This window comes from Rhinolophus hipposideros (assembly GCF_964194185.1).
Source record: "Rhinolophus hipposideros genome assembly, chromosome: 17".
In the NCBI taxonomy this organism is placed as follows: domain Eukaryota; kingdom Metazoa; phylum Chordata; class Mammalia; order Chiroptera; family Rhinolophidae; genus Rhinolophus; species Rhinolophus hipposideros.
The window spans coordinates 42,956,953-42,980,739 of NC_138063.1; the positions used below are offsets into that span (position 1 = coordinate 42,956,953).

The 23,787-nt window shown below is 37.7% G+C and overlaps 2 protein-coding genes across 5 annotated transcripts in view; one reads left to right on the plus strand and one right to left on the minus strand.

The window, feature by feature from the left end:
- The window catches only part of THOC1 (THO complex subunit 1), a 47,308-nt gene extending 31,551 nt beyond the window's left edge, over positions 1–15,757 (minus strand). The window contains exons 1-8 of one of the 4 annotated variants that reach the window (XM_081078053.1): positions 15,464–15,757; positions 13,312–13,385; positions 13,157–13,217; positions 11,817–11,883; positions 8,142–8,260; positions 7,651–7,699; positions 7,155–7,250; positions 1,389–1,471 (exon numbers count right to left, since the gene is read on the minus strand). In XM_081078053.1, coding sequence (XP_080934179.1) covers positions 1,389–1,471; positions 7,155–7,250; positions 7,651–7,699; positions 8,142–8,260; positions 11,817–11,883; positions 13,157–13,217; positions 13,312–13,385; positions 15,464–15,517 — 603 coding nt within the window. In that variant the 5' untranslated portion in view covers positions 15,518–15,757. Of the gene's footprint in view, positions 1–1,388; positions 1,472–7,154; positions 7,251–7,650; positions 7,700–8,141; positions 8,261–11,816; positions 11,884–13,156; positions 13,218–13,311; positions 13,386–13,876 lie in introns of all 4 variants that reach the window. The other 3 variants (XM_081078054.1, XM_081078056.1, XM_081078055.1) reach the window with 3 other exon arrangements.
- LOC308509685 (uncharacterized protein) overlaps positions 15,141–23,787 on the plus strand; it is an 83,211-nt gene continuing 74,564 nt past the window's right edge. Inside the window, exon 1 of the transcript XR_013995231.1 lies at positions 15,141–15,299. The gene's annotated coding sequence lies outside the window, so the exon portion shown is untranslated. The remainder of the gene's footprint in view (positions 15,300–23,787) is intronic.

A 23,787-nucleotide genomic window follows, 5' to 3' on the forward strand; every position in this document is an offset into this window, starting at 1 on the left:
ATTGAAAAATAGATGCTGAATGTCCTAATTGAAAAATTTGCCAACTCAGGATTGTCTTCTAGGTATATCCTAATCTTTGAAAATAAAGTTGATTATAGCTGATGTCCTTTTCAAAATCAGTGAGCAAATAATGGATTATTTAACAAATGGTTCTGACATAGCTGGCATGCTGTTTGGAAAAAATGAAATTATGACTAAATTTAGTCCAAACTCCAGTGTTGCTGCTGGGTTTAAAGAGTTAAAAGAAAAAATAAAATCATAAATGCATGAGAAAAAAACAAAGGGACTGATATAATCTTGTAGAATGGAAGCCTTAGCATCACACAATAGGCCAGACACAATAAAACAAAAGACCAACAAATGTTAATATTATATGCAAATTTAAGTTTCACACATAAATAAAGTTATAGGAAAAAAGTATAAACTGAGAAAAAAATATATCAACATATGGTAGATAATAAATTAATAACATTCCATATGAGCTTCTACACATCAGTAAGAAAAAGACAATTCAACAGTGAATTGGGCAAATGGCATGAAGAGACAATTCTCTTCCTCACTGCTTCAAATCAGCAAAGAAAAATAAATCCCAATAAACATACAGTAAGTCTCCTGACTTCATTAAAAACCAAGGAAGGTAAGTTAAAGTAGAGATGACTTACTTTTCAAGTATGTATTAATTAAGCAAAGATTGTTAAAAGTTGGTAATTCCCAGGTTTGGCGTGAGGCTGTGGGAAAGTGGTAAGCATTCTCTATGTGCTACTGGCGGTAGTATAAATGGGTACAGCCTTTTTGAGAAGTAACTGGGTAACAGCTATCAAAATCTGATATATGCATGTACTTTGACATAAAAATTTCACTTATCACAATCGGGATACCTGCATAATATCGCAATGATATACACGATACTATTCACTATAATGCTGCGAACAATTTTTCACCGTTAAAGATTATCTAAATACCGACTGACAGTGGATTGTGATATATCCAAAGAATTATCATGAGCCATTAACCTGAGACATATCTAAACATCTGAGGCAAAAATGTACCCATTTTGTACTGCTAAAAGAAGAAAGTGAATTGCAGAACAATATATATGTCCTCATTTTTGGAATAAAACTACATTATACAAAAAGTTCTGTAAGGCTAAACAGAGAATGTTAACAGTGGTTATCTTTGGGCTTTGGATTATGGGGTAGCTGTACTTTCTATTTTAAATATTTTAATTTGGTTTACATTTTTAACACAAAATACACATTATTTCTATATATTGGAAATAAAGGTTTAAAAATTAAAATTTTTTTTTTAAACTTAGAAGACTCATTCATATGAGGTATCTCAATAACAAACTTATAAATATGTTCCGTTAGATCTCATATCAGCCTTACCTTCTGACCCAAGGTGCTTTCCTGCTCATTGGTATTGAAAACAGTGACATTTTCCAGATTAAACTGACTCTGCAAGTTAAGACCTATTAAAAAAAAAAAAAAATTCAAAGCAAATCCACCGAACGCCTAAACTTATTTAAGAATATAACTCTGTTGTCATAAAACCAAAACATATAAAATGATAAATCCACAACTAAGCTAAAGATCAAGTCAGAAATACCACTCTTGGATTTTCAAATCCTTTATAAAATTCATTTCTTAAAAGTGCCTTTAGAGTACATAGATTTCCACATACAACAAATAGAGTTGCTCTGTTATTCATGAATATTTAAGAACAATTTTATATAATGCAATATGTAACTTATAATTTTTCTGAATCAGATAAAAATTGTATCAAAAAGTGAGAGTATGGAACAATATTTATGGTAAATATATTGTAGTTAATGAGAGCCAGGTTTCTCATTGTCAGAGAAAGAAATTAAAAATAAGCACGTCTACTGGATAAACTCAGAAGTACTAGTATGATGTCATGGTTTTTGCTATTGGTCATTTAAAAATAGAGACAGTGTGATATGTAAGAAATATATACATTTGGTCATTCAGATGACCAAAATATATTTCTCAGATATATTTGGTCTTCATCCATAGTTCCTAGCTCATAGCTCTCAAACCCCTTAGAATTTCCTAAGTGATGAGAGCAACAATGCTGTTTCTCGTTAAAGGGGTGACTTTCGGACCCTCACCTAAGGGGAGAGGGACTGTCTGCCAATACAGCCAACTGGGTGGTTAGAGAATTGGAACTTCCAGTCCCACCCTGTGATTTCTGGGCAGAGAGAGAGAGAGAATGGTTTGACATCGAATCAACTGCCAATGGCCAATGACTTAGTGAATCATGACTATGTAATGAAGCCTCCAAGAAACCCAAAGGGACAGCTCGTTGTCATCTTTATTGGAGAGCTTCCAAGTTGGGGAACCAGAAAGCTTCCATGTGCCATCATGCTGGGCTCCAAAGCTCCATGAGAACAGAAGCTCCTTTGCTTGAGATTTCAGCCTATGTATCTCTTCATTTGGATGTTGATTCGTATCTTTTAATATATTCTCTGTAATAAATTGGTAATCCAGTACATAACTGGGTTTTCTGAATTGTGAGTCTTTATAGCTAATTAATTGAACCCAAGGAGGGGTGTGTGGGAGCCTCTGATTTATAGCCAGTTGGTCAGGGCTTGTAACTGGCGTCTGAAGTGGAGGGCAGTCTTGTGGGACTGAGCCCTTTACCTGTGGAATGTGATGCTGTCTCTGGGTACATAGACAGTGTCAGAATTGAGTTGAATTCAACTGATTGTTGGTGTGAGGAAGCCACCCGTAATCCCCCATGTGGGAAATGCATCCAGGAACCCTTTTCAGATAGATACAGAAATAAATATAGATGTTTATGTATACATGGGTTTGTATACATACAGAGCTTTCCTAGCTATGTTAACTAAGAGGGCCTAGAAGAAGTGATACTCCAGTAGCAATTAGCATATTAGCAGATTTTGGCTTCTAAGTACCATTCTTACATTAAAAGAAATCAGGCTCTTTGGAGAAGCGTGTGATTTCAGAGCTGAAACAGGGAAAACATAAGATGAGCCTGGACTATCTTCTCATACTAAGAAAACCTAAAAGAATTCCTAATGGGCAAAACTAGAACAATTTGAGTAACAAAAGTAAATAATGATACTATGGGATTATAACCCAGAGAATAAATTATCCATGAGTTCATACTGAAATATATAATTGAATTAATAAGTAAATAAAAAAGAAGAGACAAATCTTTCCTATAGAAGAATACCATTAATAAATGCAGAAAGAATGAAAGAAATAGAAAATCACCATCAGGACAACCTAATAACAATCACTGAAGGCAAAATCTACTGACAATATGTACTACTAAAATCAGTGAGCAAAGGTGTAAGGAGAAAAAGAGTATTTGCAAAGCCTCAAAGTATCTCCCTCCAAATATTAATTACAAAGGGAAAAATAGTAATTTTGCAAAAGAGAAATATAGCGATCAAGGATAACATCACTAAAGACATATCAACATCATGTTGAAATGATGCACTGAGAAGGGCAAACATCTGTTGGCTTCTTCCCCAAAATCCATAAATAACCCTAATCTAATTATGAAAAACCTCTAGACAAACCTAAATCCTACAAAGTATCTGTAGGGAAGATGTTGAGAAAATTTGCCTTCAATGGCTGATGTTATCTTTTGTCTGTTAGCTTTTTGTTCCCCCACATGAGATTCTGCATGTGGGGCTCCCTCACGTGAGGTACTGGTTAGTTTTTTGTTCCCTCACATGTGGAGGACTGCATGTGAGGTTTGTTCCAGATTAACTTTGAGTTAATTTTTTGTCTATTTTGCCTGCATCAGCAGACGAGGTAGAGAAGTTAACTAAGTTATATCAGAATGACGTGACAGGCATGTTGCCAAGCTCTGGAAGGCTTTGGGCCGATGATCCCAGGCGAAAACAGTAAGTATTGTTTGTCTGAATGAACTGGCTCTTCAGCCGGATAAACAATAGTTTTATCAGAGTTAACTGCCGGACCCTCCAAGAACTGGCGATTCCCTGAGGGGGAGGCAGGAACAAGGAGCTTGGCTCTAGCGTACATCTGTAAAAATATGTAAGACAGACCTCAGTTGGCAGTGTAATTCCATCTTTTGTCACTGGTGATTCTTCATTATTCTAGCATCTTGGAAACTTGTATAAAACATGCAGCTTACAACACCAGGAGATGCCCTGACTTCCAGGCATGGACCTGGTGAGATCTGGTTGGTTCCCAACCTCCCCCGTGTCATACCCCACAGATAGCCTTCTTAAGAACTTGTTAGCATTTAGGGAACTTGTATGCAACTTGCAGCTTACAGCATCAAGAGACACCCTAACTTCCAGCAACAACAGCAACACAACAATAGCAACATTCTTGGGAACTAACAAGCAGCAGTGGGAGATACCTCAGCTTTCCCCACTGAAGACCTGGCAAGGTTTTGATTCCTGACCTTTCCACTGTTGTTTTTCCGATGGTTTGGTGAGCTTTTGGCATCTACTGCAATAGTTACTATCCTATAAAATTTATTACTGCTTTTGGATACTCCCTACTGACGTTATTTGCATATTTAGCCAAGTGACTTCTGAGCAATAGTAAACATATGTTGAGATCTCTTAAACTTATACGTATATATACTCCTTTGACGTGACATTGTTATCAATGTATATAATTTAGTCTTAACCACCTTTACTTTCTGTCATTAGCACATTTTTTTAAGTGCCTTTGTTTTTTGCTATTACATATTGCTAAATAAAGTGATTAGATATTGCTAATAAATTCATTAGCTCCTCTCTAGCGTGTCCTCTCCTCTCTTTACCCCGGTTGTCATTATAATATCTAACCAGTGCTCTTCAAAAGTGTCAAGTCATGCAAAAATAAGCAAACACTCAGGAACTCTCACTGATTAGGAAGATTAAAGCAACATGACAAGTAAATGCAATGTGGGATCCTGGGTTAGCTCCTTAAATAGAAAAAAGAAAACAGTGATAAAATTGGTAAAATCCACACAAACTCTTTAGTTAACAATGCTATACCAATGTTGATATCTTGGCTTTGGTAACAGTACTGCAGTTATGTGGGAAGTTAACATTAGGTTAAAGTTATTTAGGTATTTATTCTCTTTATTATTTTTACAATTCTTCTTCAAGTCTAAAGTTATTCCAAAACAAAAAGTTAAAAAAAAGGCCAGAATGCTAGATCAAGTCATTAAGTTAGTGAACAAACCGGGGCTGACCATTCAGCATTGACTACTTTAAAAAACCTTGGTCTATTCTCTATTTATTACTCAATATAGCACATACCATAATTCTCATTAAGTTAAAAATTTCAGTCATACTTTACTACATTTAATGGGTGAGCTACATGTGAAAATAGCTTTGTGAAGGTCTTGGGATATACCCTAAGTGAATTTCAAGCATGTACAAATGTGAAAAAGGAAAAAAAAAAGTACTGTAAGAAAATATCCCAAAATGCCAGCCTAACTTACATTAGGGTGGTAGGATTGATTATGAAGTTTTTTTTCCTTTCACTTTCCAATTTTCTGAAATAAGGCTGTGTGACTCTTATCATTAAAACAATAAAGTATACTTATTTACATATATATGTACATGTATATATATATATATATATATATATATATATATATATATATGGTTACCTTTACCAATTATTGTTGTGGCTTTCAACTAGTTAATAAGAGAAAGAAAAAAAGTGGTTTCTCCATGTCTTGTCAATTTAGAAACGTAGTACATCAAAAAAGATGGAAATTGTTTTTTACAAAATGATGAGAGTGGAGGCTGGAGATAACCAGGAAGGACAAAAGAATGGCTGGGAATTGAAACCTTGTTATTATGTCTTCTGTAAATTCCAGAAAAAGAAATCGCAGATCAGTATTTATGAGGAGGCATACTTCACTTCATAGAGATAGAGCATTATTATATATTTAATTGGTGACCAGGTATCTGGCACTATTCTAGGCACAGGGAATACAGAGGGGAGCAACATAAACACACTGAAAATGCCAGGTGGTGTTAAATGCTAAGAAGAGATTTGTAATCAGGTGGTGATGATGTGTGACTGCAGTGGCAGGTTTAAATTAGATGTTTAAGGACAGCCCCTGTGAGGAAGTAAAATTTAAACTGAGATTGAGTGACAGCAAGAGTCAGTAAAGTGACAACTCACAAAAGGATTACAGCAGGAACACTTAGTGCCAAGTTCTGGGGTTCAACAGATCTTGATATTATAAAAACATAAAGGTGAGCTGCCAATTCAATGGGGAAAGAATAGTTTTTTTCAATATATGGTTCTGGGAGAACTGGGTATCCACTTACAAAAGAATGAAATTGGATCCCTATCCCACACCATATACAACAATGAACTCAAAATGGATCACAGACCTAAATGTAAGAGCTAAGACTCTTAGAAGAAAATACAGGAGTAAATCTTTGTGACCTTGGGTTAGGCAATGGTTTCTTAGATATGACACCAAGAGCAAAAGCAACAAAAGAAAACAAATGTATCTAAAACTTAATCAAAATGTAAAACTTCTGTGCAGCAAATGATACTATTGAGAACATGAAAGGGCAATCCACAGAATGGAATATCTGTGAATTGTATACTCAGTATGGGTGTAGTATCTAGAATATAAAAAGAACTTGTATAACTAATTAATAAAAAGACAAATAACCCAATTTTAAAAATGGGCAAAGAATCTGAACAGACAGACATCTCTTTAAGAAAGACATACGAATAACTGGTAAGCACATGAAACCCATGCTTAACAATTTTCATTCATTAGGAAAATGAAAATCAAAACCACAGCGAGATACCACTTTACGCCCACCAGGATGGCTATATAATAAAACGACAAAAGTGTTAGTAAGGATGTAGAAAAATTAAAACTTATGTGCATTGATGATGGGATTGTGAATGGTATAGCCTCTTTGGAAGGTAGTTTGGTAGTTCCTCAAGAATGTTAATATGACACAGCAATTCCATTCTAGGTATATGCCCAAAAGAAATAAAAACATACATCCACACAAAAATCTGTAAACAAATACTCATAGGAGCATTATTCATAACAGCCAACAATTTTCTTGTCATAATGACAGATTCTAATCCATTAAAAACTGGAAAAGATTTTCCTGCAAAGCATGTGTTTAATGTATAAAAGCTTACCTGATTTCTCAGATAAAGGGAAAAGCCTGGCCAAAAAGAGTTGAATTCGTCCACAGAAGACTGTATTCTGGGATTTCGATAATCTTCTTAGGAGATCTAACAATATATGGAAATGAAGGTTACACAGAAGAGATCATTCTATGTTTATTACAACCATACCCAAGTTTCTTAACGAGTTTGTTGAGAGTATTTTCCTAACTCAGTTCTTAAAATGGGGGTAAAAACTAATGTCACAAAAAAGCACTAGAAAATTAGGAATAAAGCAAGTTAGCAAAGGCAAGATACGCTTTAACAATTTTTGTTTGGTTTTTCATTAAGTTTCCCAGAACAGGAACAGTTTAATTTAAAGGGAATGATCAGTTTTAACAAATCAGACTGTTATTTAAAAATGAAGATACTAATCTATGTAGAAAATTTTAGTACTTGTGTTTATTTCAACTGTTTTTCTGGTCACATTTACATTTCAAAAACAATCATTTACCACTGAATTACTTACCATTGCACATACGTAGTAAATAATTTTTCCCAGCAGAATAGAATGTATTCTGAAATTAAGACAGAAATTATTACTATAGTTCAGAAGATGTTGCACATCCTTCAATAAGTTGCAAGAAGTAAAATATTAAAGAATACTAACATGCACTCACAATCTACTTTGCCACTTTCACTTTTTTCAAGCAGATAACATTTTCAATGAAATAAAAGTATTTGCAGATATGTGAAATAACAAAACATACTAAGAAGATGTTTTAAATATGTGAAAGTGTGCGTTTTCAAGTAAATTGTTACTACTAAGTCAAATTTTATACTTCAAGTTTTTCACCATACATGATTCTTACTTGGTTCCCCCCAGAGAGTATTATGTAATTCTTTCATAGGACCAAGTGTTTGGTAACCAGCAATATTAGAAATACAAGCAAAAAAATCTATACACAACTCTGAATCAACAGAAATAATGTTAATAGAGAAATAAACTAAGCCACTTACTGATTTCCAAGTAGCAACATTTTTTTCCACAAAAGTGAATATTGTGTCACACTGATCCAAAGGAAGGCAATCCAAAACATCTCCCAACAACACAAATGGTGTAGATGCAGTACAGATACCTACAAGTGGAGCACAAGCCAATTAAAAGTTTAAAATACTATTGAGTAAAACAGCCCATTCAAAATCATTCTGAAGAATATCGTAAAGGTACTTTGTCAATCCTAACAGACAAGAAATGGAGGCAACCTAAAAGTCCCCAAACAGGACATATTTAAGTTTTGGTATGTGCACTCAATGATGATGACAATCATTCTTCATAACACTTTTAGAGCATTTACTATATGTCAGGCACACTAAGTGCTTCACATATACTAACACATTTAATCCTTACAACACTATGAGGTAGATAATATTATCTCTAGCTTATAGAATGGGAATACTGAGATACAGAGAAGTTAAACAACTTGTACAAGTTCAAATGAATCCAGGCAGTCTGGGCTCCACAGTCTGTTTTCTTCACCACTAAGCTATTCAAAAGAATATAATGCAACCAATTAAAAACAATGGTTATGATGACTACAGTAACTTGGAAAATGCTTATTAATGTTAAGTGAAAAGGGAAGGATTCAAAACTGTATGTATATTTCAGTTACAAAAATAATTTTTAAAAAGACTAGAGAAACTAAAACCGTTTACCAAAATGAATGACAGTTTTTTTAAGGTAGAGGAATTTATGACTAGCATTTTCCCTTTTTCTCATTTCCAAATGTTCTGAAATGTTGCTAAATTGCCTTTTTGCCTTGAAAAGATTATCTTTAAAAACAAAAAGGTTTGATACTGATTTCAATTATTATTAAACATTTAAAATAATACTATTGTTTCAGGGGAAAAATAGTAAAGTAAAAAGGTCTTTATTTCTAAATTCAACGTTTAATCAATGTTTATTTCTAAATTCCATTGTTTATTAAAGCAATAAATTAAAGATTTTCAGAAAAGGTCACTTAGACTAGCTAAAAATATTTTATCTCCCTGCTCCTTCTTTCTTCCAGTTTAAGGTGATACTAACACCTTAGTGTTTAAGAAAAGTAGCCACTTAAGCGCGTATGTAAAAAAATAAATAAAAATAAATAAAAATTAAAAAAAAAAATTGAGGGGACACTGTAAGCCCGAAACACTGCATTAATATGTCATATTCAGAGAAAAGAAGTAATGTTCAGCTCTACTGTGCCCTGGTAAGATCACATCTGAAATGCGATGTGAGGGACATTGCCTAGAACTAGTGAGGGGCATAAGGCAGCTGATTTCAACTCAATACAAGAGAAATCAAAGTGTGAGCTCCATTAACGGGTATAGAGGCTGTCTGATCACATGCCAGGGACAGTACAGAGGGGAAGCAGGACAGGCCGGAGATGAGACTGGACTAGATGACCTCTAATCCCTTAACATTTAGATTCTGTGATACTATATGCCCTGGACCTCTGAGAGATGTGAAAGACATACCCCCTCCATTTAGCTGCAGTATAGTTTGGCCTAACTCAACTCACATTTAATAATTATAGAACTTAAGAAAACTACCTAGATTCTACTCCCAAAGATTCTGATTCAGTAAAACTAAGTTAAGGCCTGGCAATTTCATTTAAAATTAGAGATTCACTGGTGATTCTGATGAGCTGGGTTATAGCATGAGTTCCCCAGAACTTTCACAACCTGTGTCCCAGCCTCTACATGGCCCTCTGTGCTTCAACTTAACCTCGGCCACATATACCCTCTCCTCAGATCCCAAACACCTTGCTATGTTCATACTTCCAGTTTTGTTTACAATGCTTTTCCTGCCAAAGTAGTCTTCCTCCTTTCATGTGGTAGTTTCCTACTTAATCTTTCAAAGCATAGAGTAGACAGCACATCTAAAAAACTCCCCTAATACCTTTAAGCAGGCCACCTCAGCTATGCTTCCGAAGCACACTGTACATACATTATAGCACTGATCATATCCTCTTTATCTCTGTTATGTACACTTTCAGCTTTCTAAGGGTAGGCATTTTTGTATGTTTTAACCAGTAAAGTGACTGACACTGAATAGAAACTCAATAAGTATCTGTTGAGTTGAATTCAACAAAATATAGTTATGGACAATTTGAAAACATGTCACATAAATAATATAATCTCAAGGAAATTTTCCCCACCAAATTAAAATAAATCAGCATTCAAGCGTTCACTTACAATTTGACTTAAGTTCGTAAGTCTCATCTTTCTCAAATAAAGTAAAAGTTCTAAATACTGACTGTACAATTTCAAGTGTTAAAAACATTCCCAGTATACAAGAATAACAGATCAAGGAAATCCATGAACTAAGCAGACGCTGCAAACGAACAGAAACTGGGCAAGGAATGCTCCATCACAGAACTCATGTAAGTAGGCTTAGTGAATGAGTGAATAAGCATCTTATATAAAAGTTTAACATGTAAAGTCAGAATTTATGAATTATGTTTAAGTTCACAAAATAGCTTGCTGCTACACTGGAAGACCACTTTTACTTTTTATGTTCCAGTTTTTGTAGGAGTTAAGTATCAAAATAATAAATATGTAAATAATGCTTTACAGATTAAAAGGCACTTTTCACATAAACTATCTGAATTAATCAAATGAGTATTTTCACCAAATTGGATAAAAAACAATGCTAATGAACTTTTTTTACTTTTTGTTTTTTTAAAGGAGGGCGCAGCTCCCAGTGGCCCATGAGGGGATCAACTCGGCAACCTTGGTGTTATCAGCACCACGCTCTAACCAACTGAGCTAACCGGCCACCCCCTGATGAACTATTTTTTCATTGCTTTTTTCCTACAAATATTTAATGAGCTCTTACTACATATGTATTAGGCATTGGGTATTTATTATACTATGTGTCTTTTTAAAAATCTCTTGAAACTATCCCCCAATGCCACTACTCCACTTCAATAGTTCCCTATCTAGTTTTCCTGCCAGCAGTCTCTCAAGCCAACTCTTCTTCCATTGCTCCTCTTTAGAATAATATTCAAAGCCCTTTACTAATGATACTAACCTAACCTTCCGACTTCTTTCCTCACTAGTTGTATCATCCTCTCACCCCTCTGCTCCACACGATTCTTTAGCCATGCTGAGTTGGCCTTGACATAGCTATTCCCGTCTGTTTCTATTTGACAAATTCATCATCCCTCACATCCCAGCTCACGTTACAGCTTTCTTTCTAAGATCTCCCTGATTCCTTTAGACTCTGAAGTTGAGTCACTTCAATCACACTTCATTTCCACTTTAACCACAGTAATTACACCACAGCAAGACATTTACAAGTCTGTTTCCTTCATTAGCCACTAGGCTCCTTATGGGCAGAAAATATGTTTTATTCACCACTGAATCTCCAAGTCCTAGCTTAGGACCAGGCACATAGTAGATGCTCAATAAATATTTACAATGAATGAAACAACTGGAAAACAAAGAAAGTGCTAAAATGGGTGCTGCATACTAGAAATGAGAAATAAATGTGAGCTAATTTCATTGGGAAACCTTCTTTGTAAAGGAAGTAGGCAGAATTTGATAAATGAACAAAATCAGATAGGTGGAGCGGTATAGGGAGAATAAGTTTTAAATAAAAAAAAGTCATATACAAGACTACTTTAAAAAAAAGAAAACCATACTTACCTTCAGTTACTCCCCCAATAGCAAGAGAAATAATAGCTAAAACATTTTCACATGGTGAATGATTTATCTACCAAGAGAGGAGAGAACAACATAATTTAGGGGCCACAGTTCAGACTAATTTGATAACAATAAAAACATCCTCTGACATTAAACTGATTATCACAAATATGGGATAAAAATTTTTTCACAGAGATAAAATTACTATTAAGATGAAAATGCAAAAAAAAGAAGAATAGAGTCACTAGTAATAGAGTCGCTAATTGTAGAAGTACATGGCATAAGTATTAACTGGTGATTCACTTAAAATACAATAGTCTTAGGAAAATGCCTACATTAGCACGATTAAGGCTGTTTTAAGCTCATCAAGGACAGAAGTGCTGAGGTCATAATTCAATCAGTGGCACAGGGCAAAGGCAGCGCCGTGGGAATAAACTGCACTGGTGCATCAATATGTTTGAGAGAGGGTATTAATAGAAGGGACGTAGTGCCTAGGTTCAATAACATCATAAAAAACAGCCTTTATTGAGTGTTCATTAACTCATTCTACACAACAACCTTGAAAGAATGGTATTTCCCTTCTCACAAACAAAAGTGAGGCTCAGTAAAACAAAATAATTACCCAATTTCTCATAACATGTAAGTGACTAGGTCTGAAGAAGAGGAAAGAATGAGTTTTTTGATGCAGAATTGTTTGAAAGAAAGGGACATTATTATGGTCATGAGAAAAAGTCCTAGCTTCTCAGGACCCAACCTTCACTTAACCAAAAATAAACTGTTGAAACTTCTCCTTTCATTTGGGTGCCCGACCAATGGTAAATAGATTTTTCACGTTTGATTAAATTTCTCTACTGAAGTTGGATAGGCTCTATTTATTTTTTTTAAATGCTGATGAGAAGGATGCATACTGTAAAAAAATGATAGCATGGAATCCTAGTTTCCATGTTGAATGTCCCTGGATTAGATCTTTTGTGCGACTACAGGATGTGTCACTGTCTATATAATAAAGTGAGAGGGCCCATTTTCAAATTCTATTTCTTGCCCAGGAACACCTCACATCAACTTGGAAAGGGTACGAGTTCTTATACTCTTCACTTGGAGAGGGTTCTCTTCATCTAGTAAAACAAAGTCTTCTAATGATTTAGCATCTGTGCTGTCAAAATCCTTAATTATTACATAACTCCTATACTATGATATAGTCAGCTTTCGCAAAGTAGCAAGCTCATGCTAGAAAAAATAATCATATTTAAACACTCATTCTAAGAATAAAAGCAATTTTAAAAAAATAACAGAATTCATTAATTTGCCAGCAACATTTTAACAATAAAGGAAAACATACTTACAATTTCTTCTTCTAGAACACCTCTGAAAGCTTGGTCAAGGGTACATTTTTTTTCATTTTCACTATTGAAAACAAAAGACAAGCTCCATTGTTTAAACAGCTCAGGGTAAGTATAAAGATTCAGGCAAGCATGTTTCATGGATACTAATGCCTTACCTGCCAGGTAACTGGGTGAAGGTATTCAACAATGGTTTGATATTTTTGTTGTTCAAGGCCTCTCTGGTAGACTTCTAGAAAAATAAATACAGCAAGTAAGTCGAAAGATTTTCGCTTATTAATTACTAAAAAACATATAACTCATTAAATCTAAAAATGTTTATAACTGGGAAAAATTATCCATCACTCATTCTATCGGTAGTTTTTATTCAAATGCCACTTACTGACACACAGACTCTCATCACGTTAAACCTGGAAAGAATTTCCTAGCTAGACTTTCTCATTCCAATTTTTCCCTCCTACCATCTCTTTAAATATCGTATTCATGAGAGTATTCTGCTTTTTTAAAAAAATGTCTCCAAATGGCTCCTTATTTACAGACTTTGGTTTTGAAGTTTGATAGCTCCCTCTCCAGGTCTTTGAGAAGGTGATACCACTCAATCTGTCCAACCTTATGTCCCACTACCCCCTAACACATACTCTCCACTAAGGTCAAGCCATTTTTTCCATATTTTTCTATCAAGCACACTCTAGTGTATTTACACATTCATGTTGTTCTTCCCACCTGCTCATGCAAATTTTATCCATTCTTCAGGACTCATCTCAAGTCAGACTTCCTCTAGACAGCTTAGCTTGCTCAGCAGAGTCCCTCACACACAGCAAACACTGAATAAATACCTGCCGATTGTCTCAGTCATAATCGAAAGACAAAAATACTGAAAAGTCAATTCATCCTGTGAAAATTCACATACGATTCGAAAAGTCATCTTATTATCTCACAGGAGTGAGATGGAAATGTCCATTCCTGACTCTCCCCAAAATAGGCTGTGTCAATCTGGGCAAACCCCTTACCGCTTCATTTTCCTCACCAGTTAAATAAAGGGTTGTTGTAGATCCTTACTACCAGTAGCAGCAGTGGAAATACTTGGGAACTTGATAGAGATGTAAAATCTCACATCCCATTCCACGCCTCCTGAATCAGAATTTACATTCAACAAGATGTCCAGCTGACCCACCACACACCGCAGCTGGAGAAGCACTAGACGAGATGACCTCCAATTAAATGGCCCTTCCCAGGATTAATAGGATCTTGGACTGTCCTAACAATTACTCTTAGAATTTCAAAGCGCCGGTCTTACAGCAAAATGCACAGAAAGAAAATCATTCTGATAACATAAACTAGATAAAATCTGGTATTAAAAAAAGAAACTCCATACTCTTATGAGAAAAAAAAAATAACCTGCACACACACAAAAAAACGACTTCCTACAAAGAATCGATTTTCTTTCACAGAATTTTCATTCTGGCATCACTATAACTATGTGGGCGGTTACCTATGTGAGTAGTTGAATCACGACTTGACATATTGGCACAAACGCTAAAGACAAATATAGTCAAATAACTCAGAACAGGGGTCCCGTGTGCTGTATGGGCGACATGAAAAAAGAATACTGACTTTGAAGTCAGAAAAAAACACCCACAGGATAGTCAATCACTTAACTTTTCGGGGGTGTGTGTCTCCTTTCTCTCTCATCGACGAGGGGATAACAAAACCTAGCCTAGTTCACAATGCTAAGACTTAAACACGAGAACGCTCTGTAAGGTGCTTCTCAAATGCTAAAACCGCTCCTCTCCAACATGTAGGAATCAGTGACGTCTGACAACCCTTCCCACACTGCTCTGGGCGTCTTTTCCCACTTCGGATCTCCTAGGACTGAGACACTGAGGGTTAGAGGCACGGAGAACAGGCAGCCGGAACAAACCACCTGGCAATCAGGAGGCGGGGCGGGAGCCAGTCCTCAGGGCTCACGCCACTCCCGCCCTCCTTCCCCCAGCTCGCTTCCAGTTCTGGAGACACCTGCCCGGCTACGCGAGCGCTGCAGAGGAGCTGGCCCGGACGAGAGACAGTCCGCAGACGAGCCCTCCGTGCCGGGCGACCCGAACGCGGATGGAGGAGGCGGACCGCAGAGGATGCGCGGAAGAGGCGGGTACAGCGTCTTTTCCACCTCCCAACCCCCGAAGCGGCCGGGAGCCAACGCTGCGCCGTACGCACCTCTGTCTCCGCTTTACCTCAGAGCGAAAGTCCAGTAATTAGAGAGGAGGGCAAAGAGAAGCGCCGGGGCAGGCTGGCCCCCTCCCGCTTTCTGCTCACCGTAAACCGCGTCCGCGCTTCGGGTAAACTGAACAGTGGCGGTGTCGGAGACATCTTGGCTGCGCGTGCCCGCCACCGCGCTGCGGCGCAGGCCGATGACGTCAAGCCGGGAGCACAGCGATTACCGGCTGCGTCCGCGGCTGGAGCGGCGTGTGAGCAAAGGGGAGGGGCGGCTGGCGATTAGGAGCTTCTGTGGAGGTCAGGTGGGCGTTGGAAGCCTGAGTCAACCACGCAGTGCCTAGTCCGGCTTCGTGGGTGACCTTTGGGGTGACGGCATGTGGGCGGGGCCGCGCCCTGTGAGCTCCGCGCTGCAGGGCGGGAAATTGGTCCTGACGCGCACCGCCGTGGGTTTCCGGGTTCGGGGAAGCCCTAGGTGGCTTAACGGGCGATGCGGGAAGGGAACCGCTGCCCGAGAATCCAGGACGAGAGGGTTAGCTAGGCGAGCACCAGGCTGGGGAAGTGTTGGCAGTGGCGGTGGCTCGCCGACCGCGGTCCTGCTCCAGGAAGGAGAAGTCTCAGCTCCCGATTTCTGTGTCCGCGCTGTAGTTCATAGGCCTTGGAGCAGCAGCAGTTCACGCTTCTGTGAAATAGAAACAATACTTTCGTATTTTGCCGTGTGCTCCTGTGTATAATGTGCACCCACGTTTTTTGGCCCAAACTTTCAGGGGAAAAAAAAAACATCTTTCGTTTTAATTTTTTAATTCAAATTGTTATTTGTTTACATTTAAGGACATGTTTTCTTGTGTTACAAAGGAAGTTTAGCATTTATATTTTTAACATCATGGTATAAGAAATTTCATGTAACAAATAATTACAAAAAATACGCACAGCTACAAGGTACGAGAAATTTTATGTACCGGTGACAAATTTACGATATTTACGTATCACAGAAGGCCAAGAACTCTTGGTCGTTGCAAGTTTATCTTAAGTTCAACAAAACTGATTATCATATTCCAGGGTATTATTTTGCATCTGGATATCATTGATTTCTAGAGTTATAACACTTCCAACTCATAAACATAAATGAATTAAAAACACAGACATGGAATTAGTACTACCCATGTATATTGCACATCCTTATTTTTACCCTCACAAATTTAGGGGGAAAAGTGCACATTATACACGGCAAAATATGGTATGTCTGTCACAGTGCTGTTGGAAAGCGTGAATGAAATAAATGCAAGTGTGGCATACGTAGCCATATAAGACTTATTGTTATATCTTGGAATTGTTAACTTGGTGGGCATTATATAGGTCTCTACAGAAAGAGAAAGACCTTGGAGGAATGCAGTGTTTGGCGCTGATAGTAAAATGGGTGGCACTGTCTCCAGGATAGAGGCACCCCTGGCAAAATCCTGCGTCCTCGGCAGTTTCCTCCCTCGTCTCCTTTCACTGGAGAGGCTTGGCCGATGAAACGCCAAGTAGAAGTAAACTTTCTTAGGTGGAATTATGCTGTGGGGAAGGAAGTTATGCATTAACCCAAACACAAATTTCCTGCCAACTCTTCTTCCTTTCCAGGTGTACCCTAATGATGAAAGCTAGGTGCGCTTCACCTTGTTCCCTTCATTTACATTCAAAGAAAATGTAGGAAGCCAACAAAAAGATAACTTTGCATAGTGTTGCCTGTAAGTGGAAATTGTGAACAGTGATGGCTACCTGGAGCACTGTTGTCTTTTTTAGAATCAACAGAATCATTCAGGTTTGATTGTACAACAAATCTCAAAATTGGCAAAATAAACGTATTAACTGATTTAACAGGTAGCTGATTAATAGGATTATTATATTACAGATGATCATTGACTATCAAGAACACAACTAAGACCCAAGAAAGAAACACAGTTATTTTTTACAGAACTCCAATCATAAGAAGATCTGGACTCATCCATCAAAGCCCAGTGACAGAATTCTCTTTATTCAGCAAAAAAGTCAGCAAACATTTGTTGAGTACATTGTACACAATGGACTGTATCTGTTGAAAGAATGATATATGAACAAATGAACAAAATAGTGAAACCTGATTTCTATTTTGAGGAACTTTAAGTTTGGTTGACATAAAAGAAACAAACAATTACAGTGTACATACAATTTGTATTATAAATGCTTTCGATAATAACTGCTGTAAGAGATTAAAGGAGAAAGCAATTGCTACCATATGAGGTGATCATGGAGCCTTCAAGGAGAAGATAGACTATGAGCTGGACCCAGAAGGATTCCAATACACAGGAATGGGAAGGGGTGAAAAGGAAAGATATTCCCAATGGAGAGACTGGTATTAGCAGAAGTGTGGAAGGGAGAAAGCATAGTGAAAGATAACTGTTTAACATTGGATTCTGAACAGAAATAAAGCTGAACAGTCAAGTTGGAACCAGATTGTATTAATGTTTGAGGCCAAAGAATGTTTAAAAATGGCTTTTACACTTCCTGCCAAGTTATAGTTGGCAGTATATTTGGGAGGAAGGAGAGAAATGAACTACTTTGCTGCTGAGTGCTGAAACACCAGATAAAGAAACAGTAGGAAAAAAAGTAACAATCTTCAGAGAATAATGAGGTGTTACTGTTTAATGGGTACAGATTTCAGTTTGGGATGATGAAAAAGTTCTGGAGACGGATAGTGGTGATGGTTGCAAAACAATGTGAATGTACTTAGTCCACTGAATAGTACACTTAAAAATGGTTACAAATGGGTAAAATACTAAATTTATCCATCAAAAATCACTACAGTAAAAATGTTTTAACATGTAGATCACTTTAATTAATGCTCTATAAGCCCCAAAGCGCTTAACATTTAGTACCTCATTTGCTCCTTTAAGTGATATTTGAAGGTGGGTAATACAACTGTTATGCCATTTTACACATAAGGAAGCAAACTCAAAGAGATGGGGTTCTTGATAAAAGTAATTGGCAAAATGAGACTACCCGGGATTTTGATTCCAAATTTTGTACTCTTTACACTTTTATACTGTTGTAAGTAATGGTTACGTTTTATTGAGCACCTTCTATGGGCCAGACGCTTTTCTTGTATTACTTCTACTCCATACAACAACATTATACATAGTTATTTATCAGTGAGGAAACAGGCTCATCTGTCACATGACTAGAAGCTTGTTTGAGATTTGAGCCTGGCTTTATCCCAAAGCCTGTATTTTTCTCAGGTCTTAAGTCTTGAATCTTTACTAACCCATGGGCCTAGTTATTGTTTCAAAAATTATTTCCTTGCTGTTGGCTAAGAGTGAGGATCACACTGTCATCAATAACACTTTATGAGTTTTTTTTAAAGTATGTAATAATAACACTCAAAGGGCAGACATCCCGTAACATGTTACCTTTTCACTTAGATTTATTGTGCACTTGTTTTTCCTCTTATGCTAGTGAGGTAAGATGGACCTGCCTCTCTGTTAGGAAATACTCTCCATGGTAAATTCTAGGTTGGGTGATTTAGATAATTTCTAAGCATTCAGCTCTTTATTCCTCTTCTTTTCCTTGGTGTGATCTTAGTTGGATTCAAGTTACCATTGAAGTGGTGAGATCTAGGAGAAAAGGACCAAGGGGGCAGCTTAGTCTGTTTTTGTTCTAGTATGTATCCTCTAGTCCTGGTAAAAGGAAACTTTTGGCTCCATGCTCACCAGTCAACCACATTAGGATGTTGGATGGCAGTTTCTGCTGGTTCCGGTTCTGGGCCTTAGCCATCTTTCCCTTTCTCTCTCTCTGTAATTTGAGTGGATTGAAAGAACAATATTGGCAGGGAACGGATGTTTGAGAGGCAAAGATGAGCAAAAAGAATGAGACATCATTGTTGGGAAAGGAATGGAATTGGGAAGAATAATAGTAGAAGAGGGATGGCACTTTGTGAATATTGTTGTGGAAAAAGGAATTACAGCATCCATGAAAACTGGGTACTGTGTTTTTGCCACAGTGGTGGCAACTTTCAAGCATTTTGTATTAGTGTATTATTCATTCATCACGTATTTATTGAGTGCCTGTTATCTGTCAGTCACAATACAATATTGGATTATATATGCAGTATTATCATTTTATTAAATCATTAAGTACTGTGTATATAATTATCTAGTGTATGGTAAAATCCTGTTTGGTGAGCTTGGTTGGATCACACAGATGAGCATAATTCAAGGTGAGAAATAGAATACTGGATGACTTCTTGCCCTGGTGAGCCCAGCTTCTCTGCAGCGTTAGGCAGAGATTTTGCCTGAAATTGTACCATTGCTTAGCTTGTTCTTCTTTTTCCCCTGTTTTTCTCTTCCCCTTACTGGTTTCTCCTGAAAGCACCATAATAAATCATTTGCTCACAAATTCTCAGGTTTGCTCGTGGAGATCCTGATTGTGTTAGTTTAGGTCTACCAAGAAGCAGACAGCAACGCAGGATTAGATGTGCAAGAGGTTTATATGGCGGGTGCAGGAGCAGGCTGGGAGAGCTTGCAGACCACAGCGTAGGCTAACACCTCTGGAAGGAGGGCAGGTGAGGTGGGAAGTCTGAGTGAAGTGCAGCTCCAAGAAAGGTTTGACTTTGTCAGTGGGGAGTCCTCAGGTCAAACATGTTTGTTGAAAGAGTCCTGCAGTTTGCATATCTCTGCCATGCTCAGTCTTTGACTAGAAACAGCCATGGCCTCTGCAAATGTGGTTGACCCAGAGGGCAGTAGCCAGGGCTATCAATGAGTCAGTTGTGCTCCCCACAGCAGAACATCTGTGTGGAACATTTTCATGGCCACCACACTGTCCGAGGGTATTGATACAACATTTTATTCATTTTCAGAGAATATGTTCTTCATTTGTTTATTCTCAATAAATATGTATGAACCAGGAACTTGAACAAAACAGAGTTACTATCCTCATGGAGTTTTTATTCTCTGGAAGTGAGAATAGATTAAAAAAAAAGTAAATAAAAACATAAAAGAACTTCACTGTGATAAATGCTGTGAAGGAAATATAGCTAACATCTATTGAGTGCTATCATGTGCTTGAATTCTAAATGCTTTCCATGTATGAACTCATTTAATCTTCCTAGCAATCTTATCAGGTAGGTACTCTTTATTCCCAGTTTTTAGGAGAACCTGAGGTGAACAGCGCTTAAGTAACTCACAGGAATGAGAAGCTGAGGTAGACAGTGCTTAGGCTGTATTTAAATGGAGTTGTCACGAAAGACCTCTCTCAGCTCTGAGGAAGTGATATTTAAGTTAAAACTTAAAGGATGGAAAGGGAATTAGTTGTATATTTGTGAGGGTGGGATTTGGCAGGGGAAGGCAAGAAAGAACATTCCAGGTGGAAGGAACAGCATGTGCAGAGCTTATGTTAGGGAGAAGGTTAGCACATTTGAGAAATGAAAGAAGGCCCTAGTGAGCAAGATGGAGAGCAGTGAAAACGGGGGCTGGAGAAATGGACAGGGCCAGATTGTTCAGGACCTTGCACGTGTCTAGAGTTTCATTCTCTTCTGTTGCACACTACAGTCTTCTGGAATCTCACTGAACACATAAAGTTTGTTTTTAAGAGTTCTCTATTTTTTGTCTAAACTGTTTCAGAGAGGAGTCATTTGCTTTCACTGATCACCTTGCTTCCACTCTGGAGCAGCTGATCTCCTTCGTAAGACTGGTGATTTTTCATTATGTATTCGTGTTTATAAATGAAGGTTAAGATTGTTCAGTCCTAATAGCTATTGCAGGGGCTGCTCAGCACATTGCCCACTCCTCACATGCCATTCCCTTTCACCCCATTCTTGTAATAGACAAAACCATTGTGGGCATATGACGAGGCCTGGCTAGCAGTAAATGTTTGAAATTTTTTTCTGCGGCTGGAAAATATGGCTGCTGTACTTAACAAAATTCTTTTTCTTTTTCTTTTTTAAATTAACAATCGAAACCTACTTTGGTTAGTGTTTTGAGAAGTAAGTTATTAGGGGGGTAAGTGGAAGCCTGGAGATAAAGCTTGGGCTCAATGGAAGCAAGGCATAGTTTCAGTTTCGAGATGTCCCTGCTAACACCATTTCTAATAGTTTGACTCTGTTCCTGTGTTCTGTGGCCTCTGGACACTTGCCACCGTATCACTGAACACTCTCATCACCACACCATGCTGCTCCAGCTATCCTGCGCCATCTCCACCTCTCAGACCTTTGCACCCTTTCCTCTAATTCAAGATCATGGCTGGGAGTATCTGATTGGCTACGCTCAGGTCTTGTGCTCGGGCTGTAGCTTCCAGAGAACAGGAAAAGTGATGCTGGTCCTTCCTCGCTTTGTGCTTCGGTAGTGAGCTGCAGAGCCCTATTTTGGGATTTCCCTCCTACTGGAAAGGGTGTTTGGATGCTGAACAGCCAGTAGGATGATGTCCATTGGTTGTCCTGTACAATTCTCTGTTACCTCAGGGGCCAATATTGAACTAATGTTGCCATCTTCCCTATCACTTGGAGAAAGGCCATCTACAGAAAGAGAAAATGAGGCCAACACACAAAAACAAAGCTGAAAGATGAGCTATAGGAAAAGAAGAGCGAGGAAGAGAAAGACGTTAGGTGGGGAGGAGAGATACAGGGGGAGAGAGATGGGAAAATGGTAGGAAGAGAGATTAACTGGAGATTATTTAGAGCTCTGGGCTTTTTTCATGTCTGATGACACCTCCATTATCATCTAAGTTACGTGCACAATTAAATCCCTTTTATAGTAGTTTAATGCCATTTGGAGTTGGAGTTAATTCATTACTCAATGCCAAAAAGGGGAGGCTGGACTACCTGTCTAAAGTTCTGAATGGGGAGGATTGAACTTCAAATGATCCAGTGTGCTGGAGATTATGGTCTAGCAGTTGTGCACACCTGTATTACCTCCCATGAAGAGCCAGGTGAAGTCTGGAGTTGGATTTTTACATCTGAGCAGTGGTGGTCTTTTTCTGGATGCACAGGGAAGTAGCAGGCATGCCTCCTCTTAGGTGAGGGAGTGACTTGAGTGGTTGGAGATATGAATATGAGCGATCTGGTAAGTGGGATTTCTTTTCTGAAGTAATGATGACTCTAAGACCAAAATATGTCAACAAAGCTTGGGAAGTTTTAGAGGGAGAGAAGAGGAATGTTTGAGTTACCCACAAAAATAGAGTCAAAGACTTGTTTTCAGGTAATTATTTGAAAAGTGATCCAAGGAAGCTGTGGAACCAGGGATAATGTAACAGGAGAAACCGCTATTGGTTGCTGCTGTGGGTTGACTTGAACTCAATTTTGCTGAAATCTCTTGAGCAGCTGTATATAATATGCCTCAAAATTGCTTCCTCAAAGAAAGGGAGGGTGGGGAAACATTTATCCATTAACTTCCAATCCTCATTCATCAAGGGTTGCCTGCATACACTGAGGGCTTCCACAGGGGATCTATGCAATAGTACAATATTAGGGAAGCCCTGGGGCAGGGGAAAAAAGGATGTATGATCCAGCTGAGGTGAAGTGCTGTCAGTTTCAGCTGTGTGGACCGGCCTGTCATAGCAGTGGCTAGAGTGAAAGTGGGCCCAAAGGATGTGAGGCAGGGCCAAGAGATGTCCGATATAAGGGGAAGAGGTGGTGAATTCTTAATCTTATATAAGGGGGGGGGGCAAATAAACTCTTTAGTTGGGTCTTAGCTAATTAAAAAAGATAGATTCAAGTATATAGACTAAAAAATGTAAATGAACCTATTTATGTTAGTAAAATCTAAAATAATATGTACACTCCCAAGATCACTAGAGAAAAGAAGGTAAACATACAGTTCATATAACAAGAATTAGAAAACAAAGGAAACTGCAAACTCTCTCTCTTTCTCTTTCTATTGCTTTTTGTCTCTGTCTCTGTTTGGGTGGAGAGAGGGCATAATGTATAAATAAATACATAAACAAATATGTGTATATATATACACACGTATATATATGTTGAGGTAAATATTACGATGGTAGAAACAAACATCAAAGCAGGGGTGTATCTAGCGTAAAGTTTATACAATTTGGGAAGGGTGGTTTTTAGGAGGAGTGGTCTTAAGAACATACAAAATTACAATAAATTTAGATATAAAAATGAATATTTGGAATGAAAATAAATGACTATACATTACAGATGTTACAAACAAAATTCAGAGTAACTAATAACTGCTTGATAGCCCTTTATACTTTTCTCCTACATTTTTGACTGCATATTCTTTGATCGCCTCATCATATGAAATGATTATGTAATATTTTTATTAAAAAGAACAGTTAAGATAATTCAGCCTTTTACGTAGCCTAAGTGAGTATTTGTTATTGATAGTTTAGAAAAGCTTTTCTTTCTTTTTTTTTTTCCAGCTTCACAACGTATTGTTGGGTATAGTCACATCTGTGAC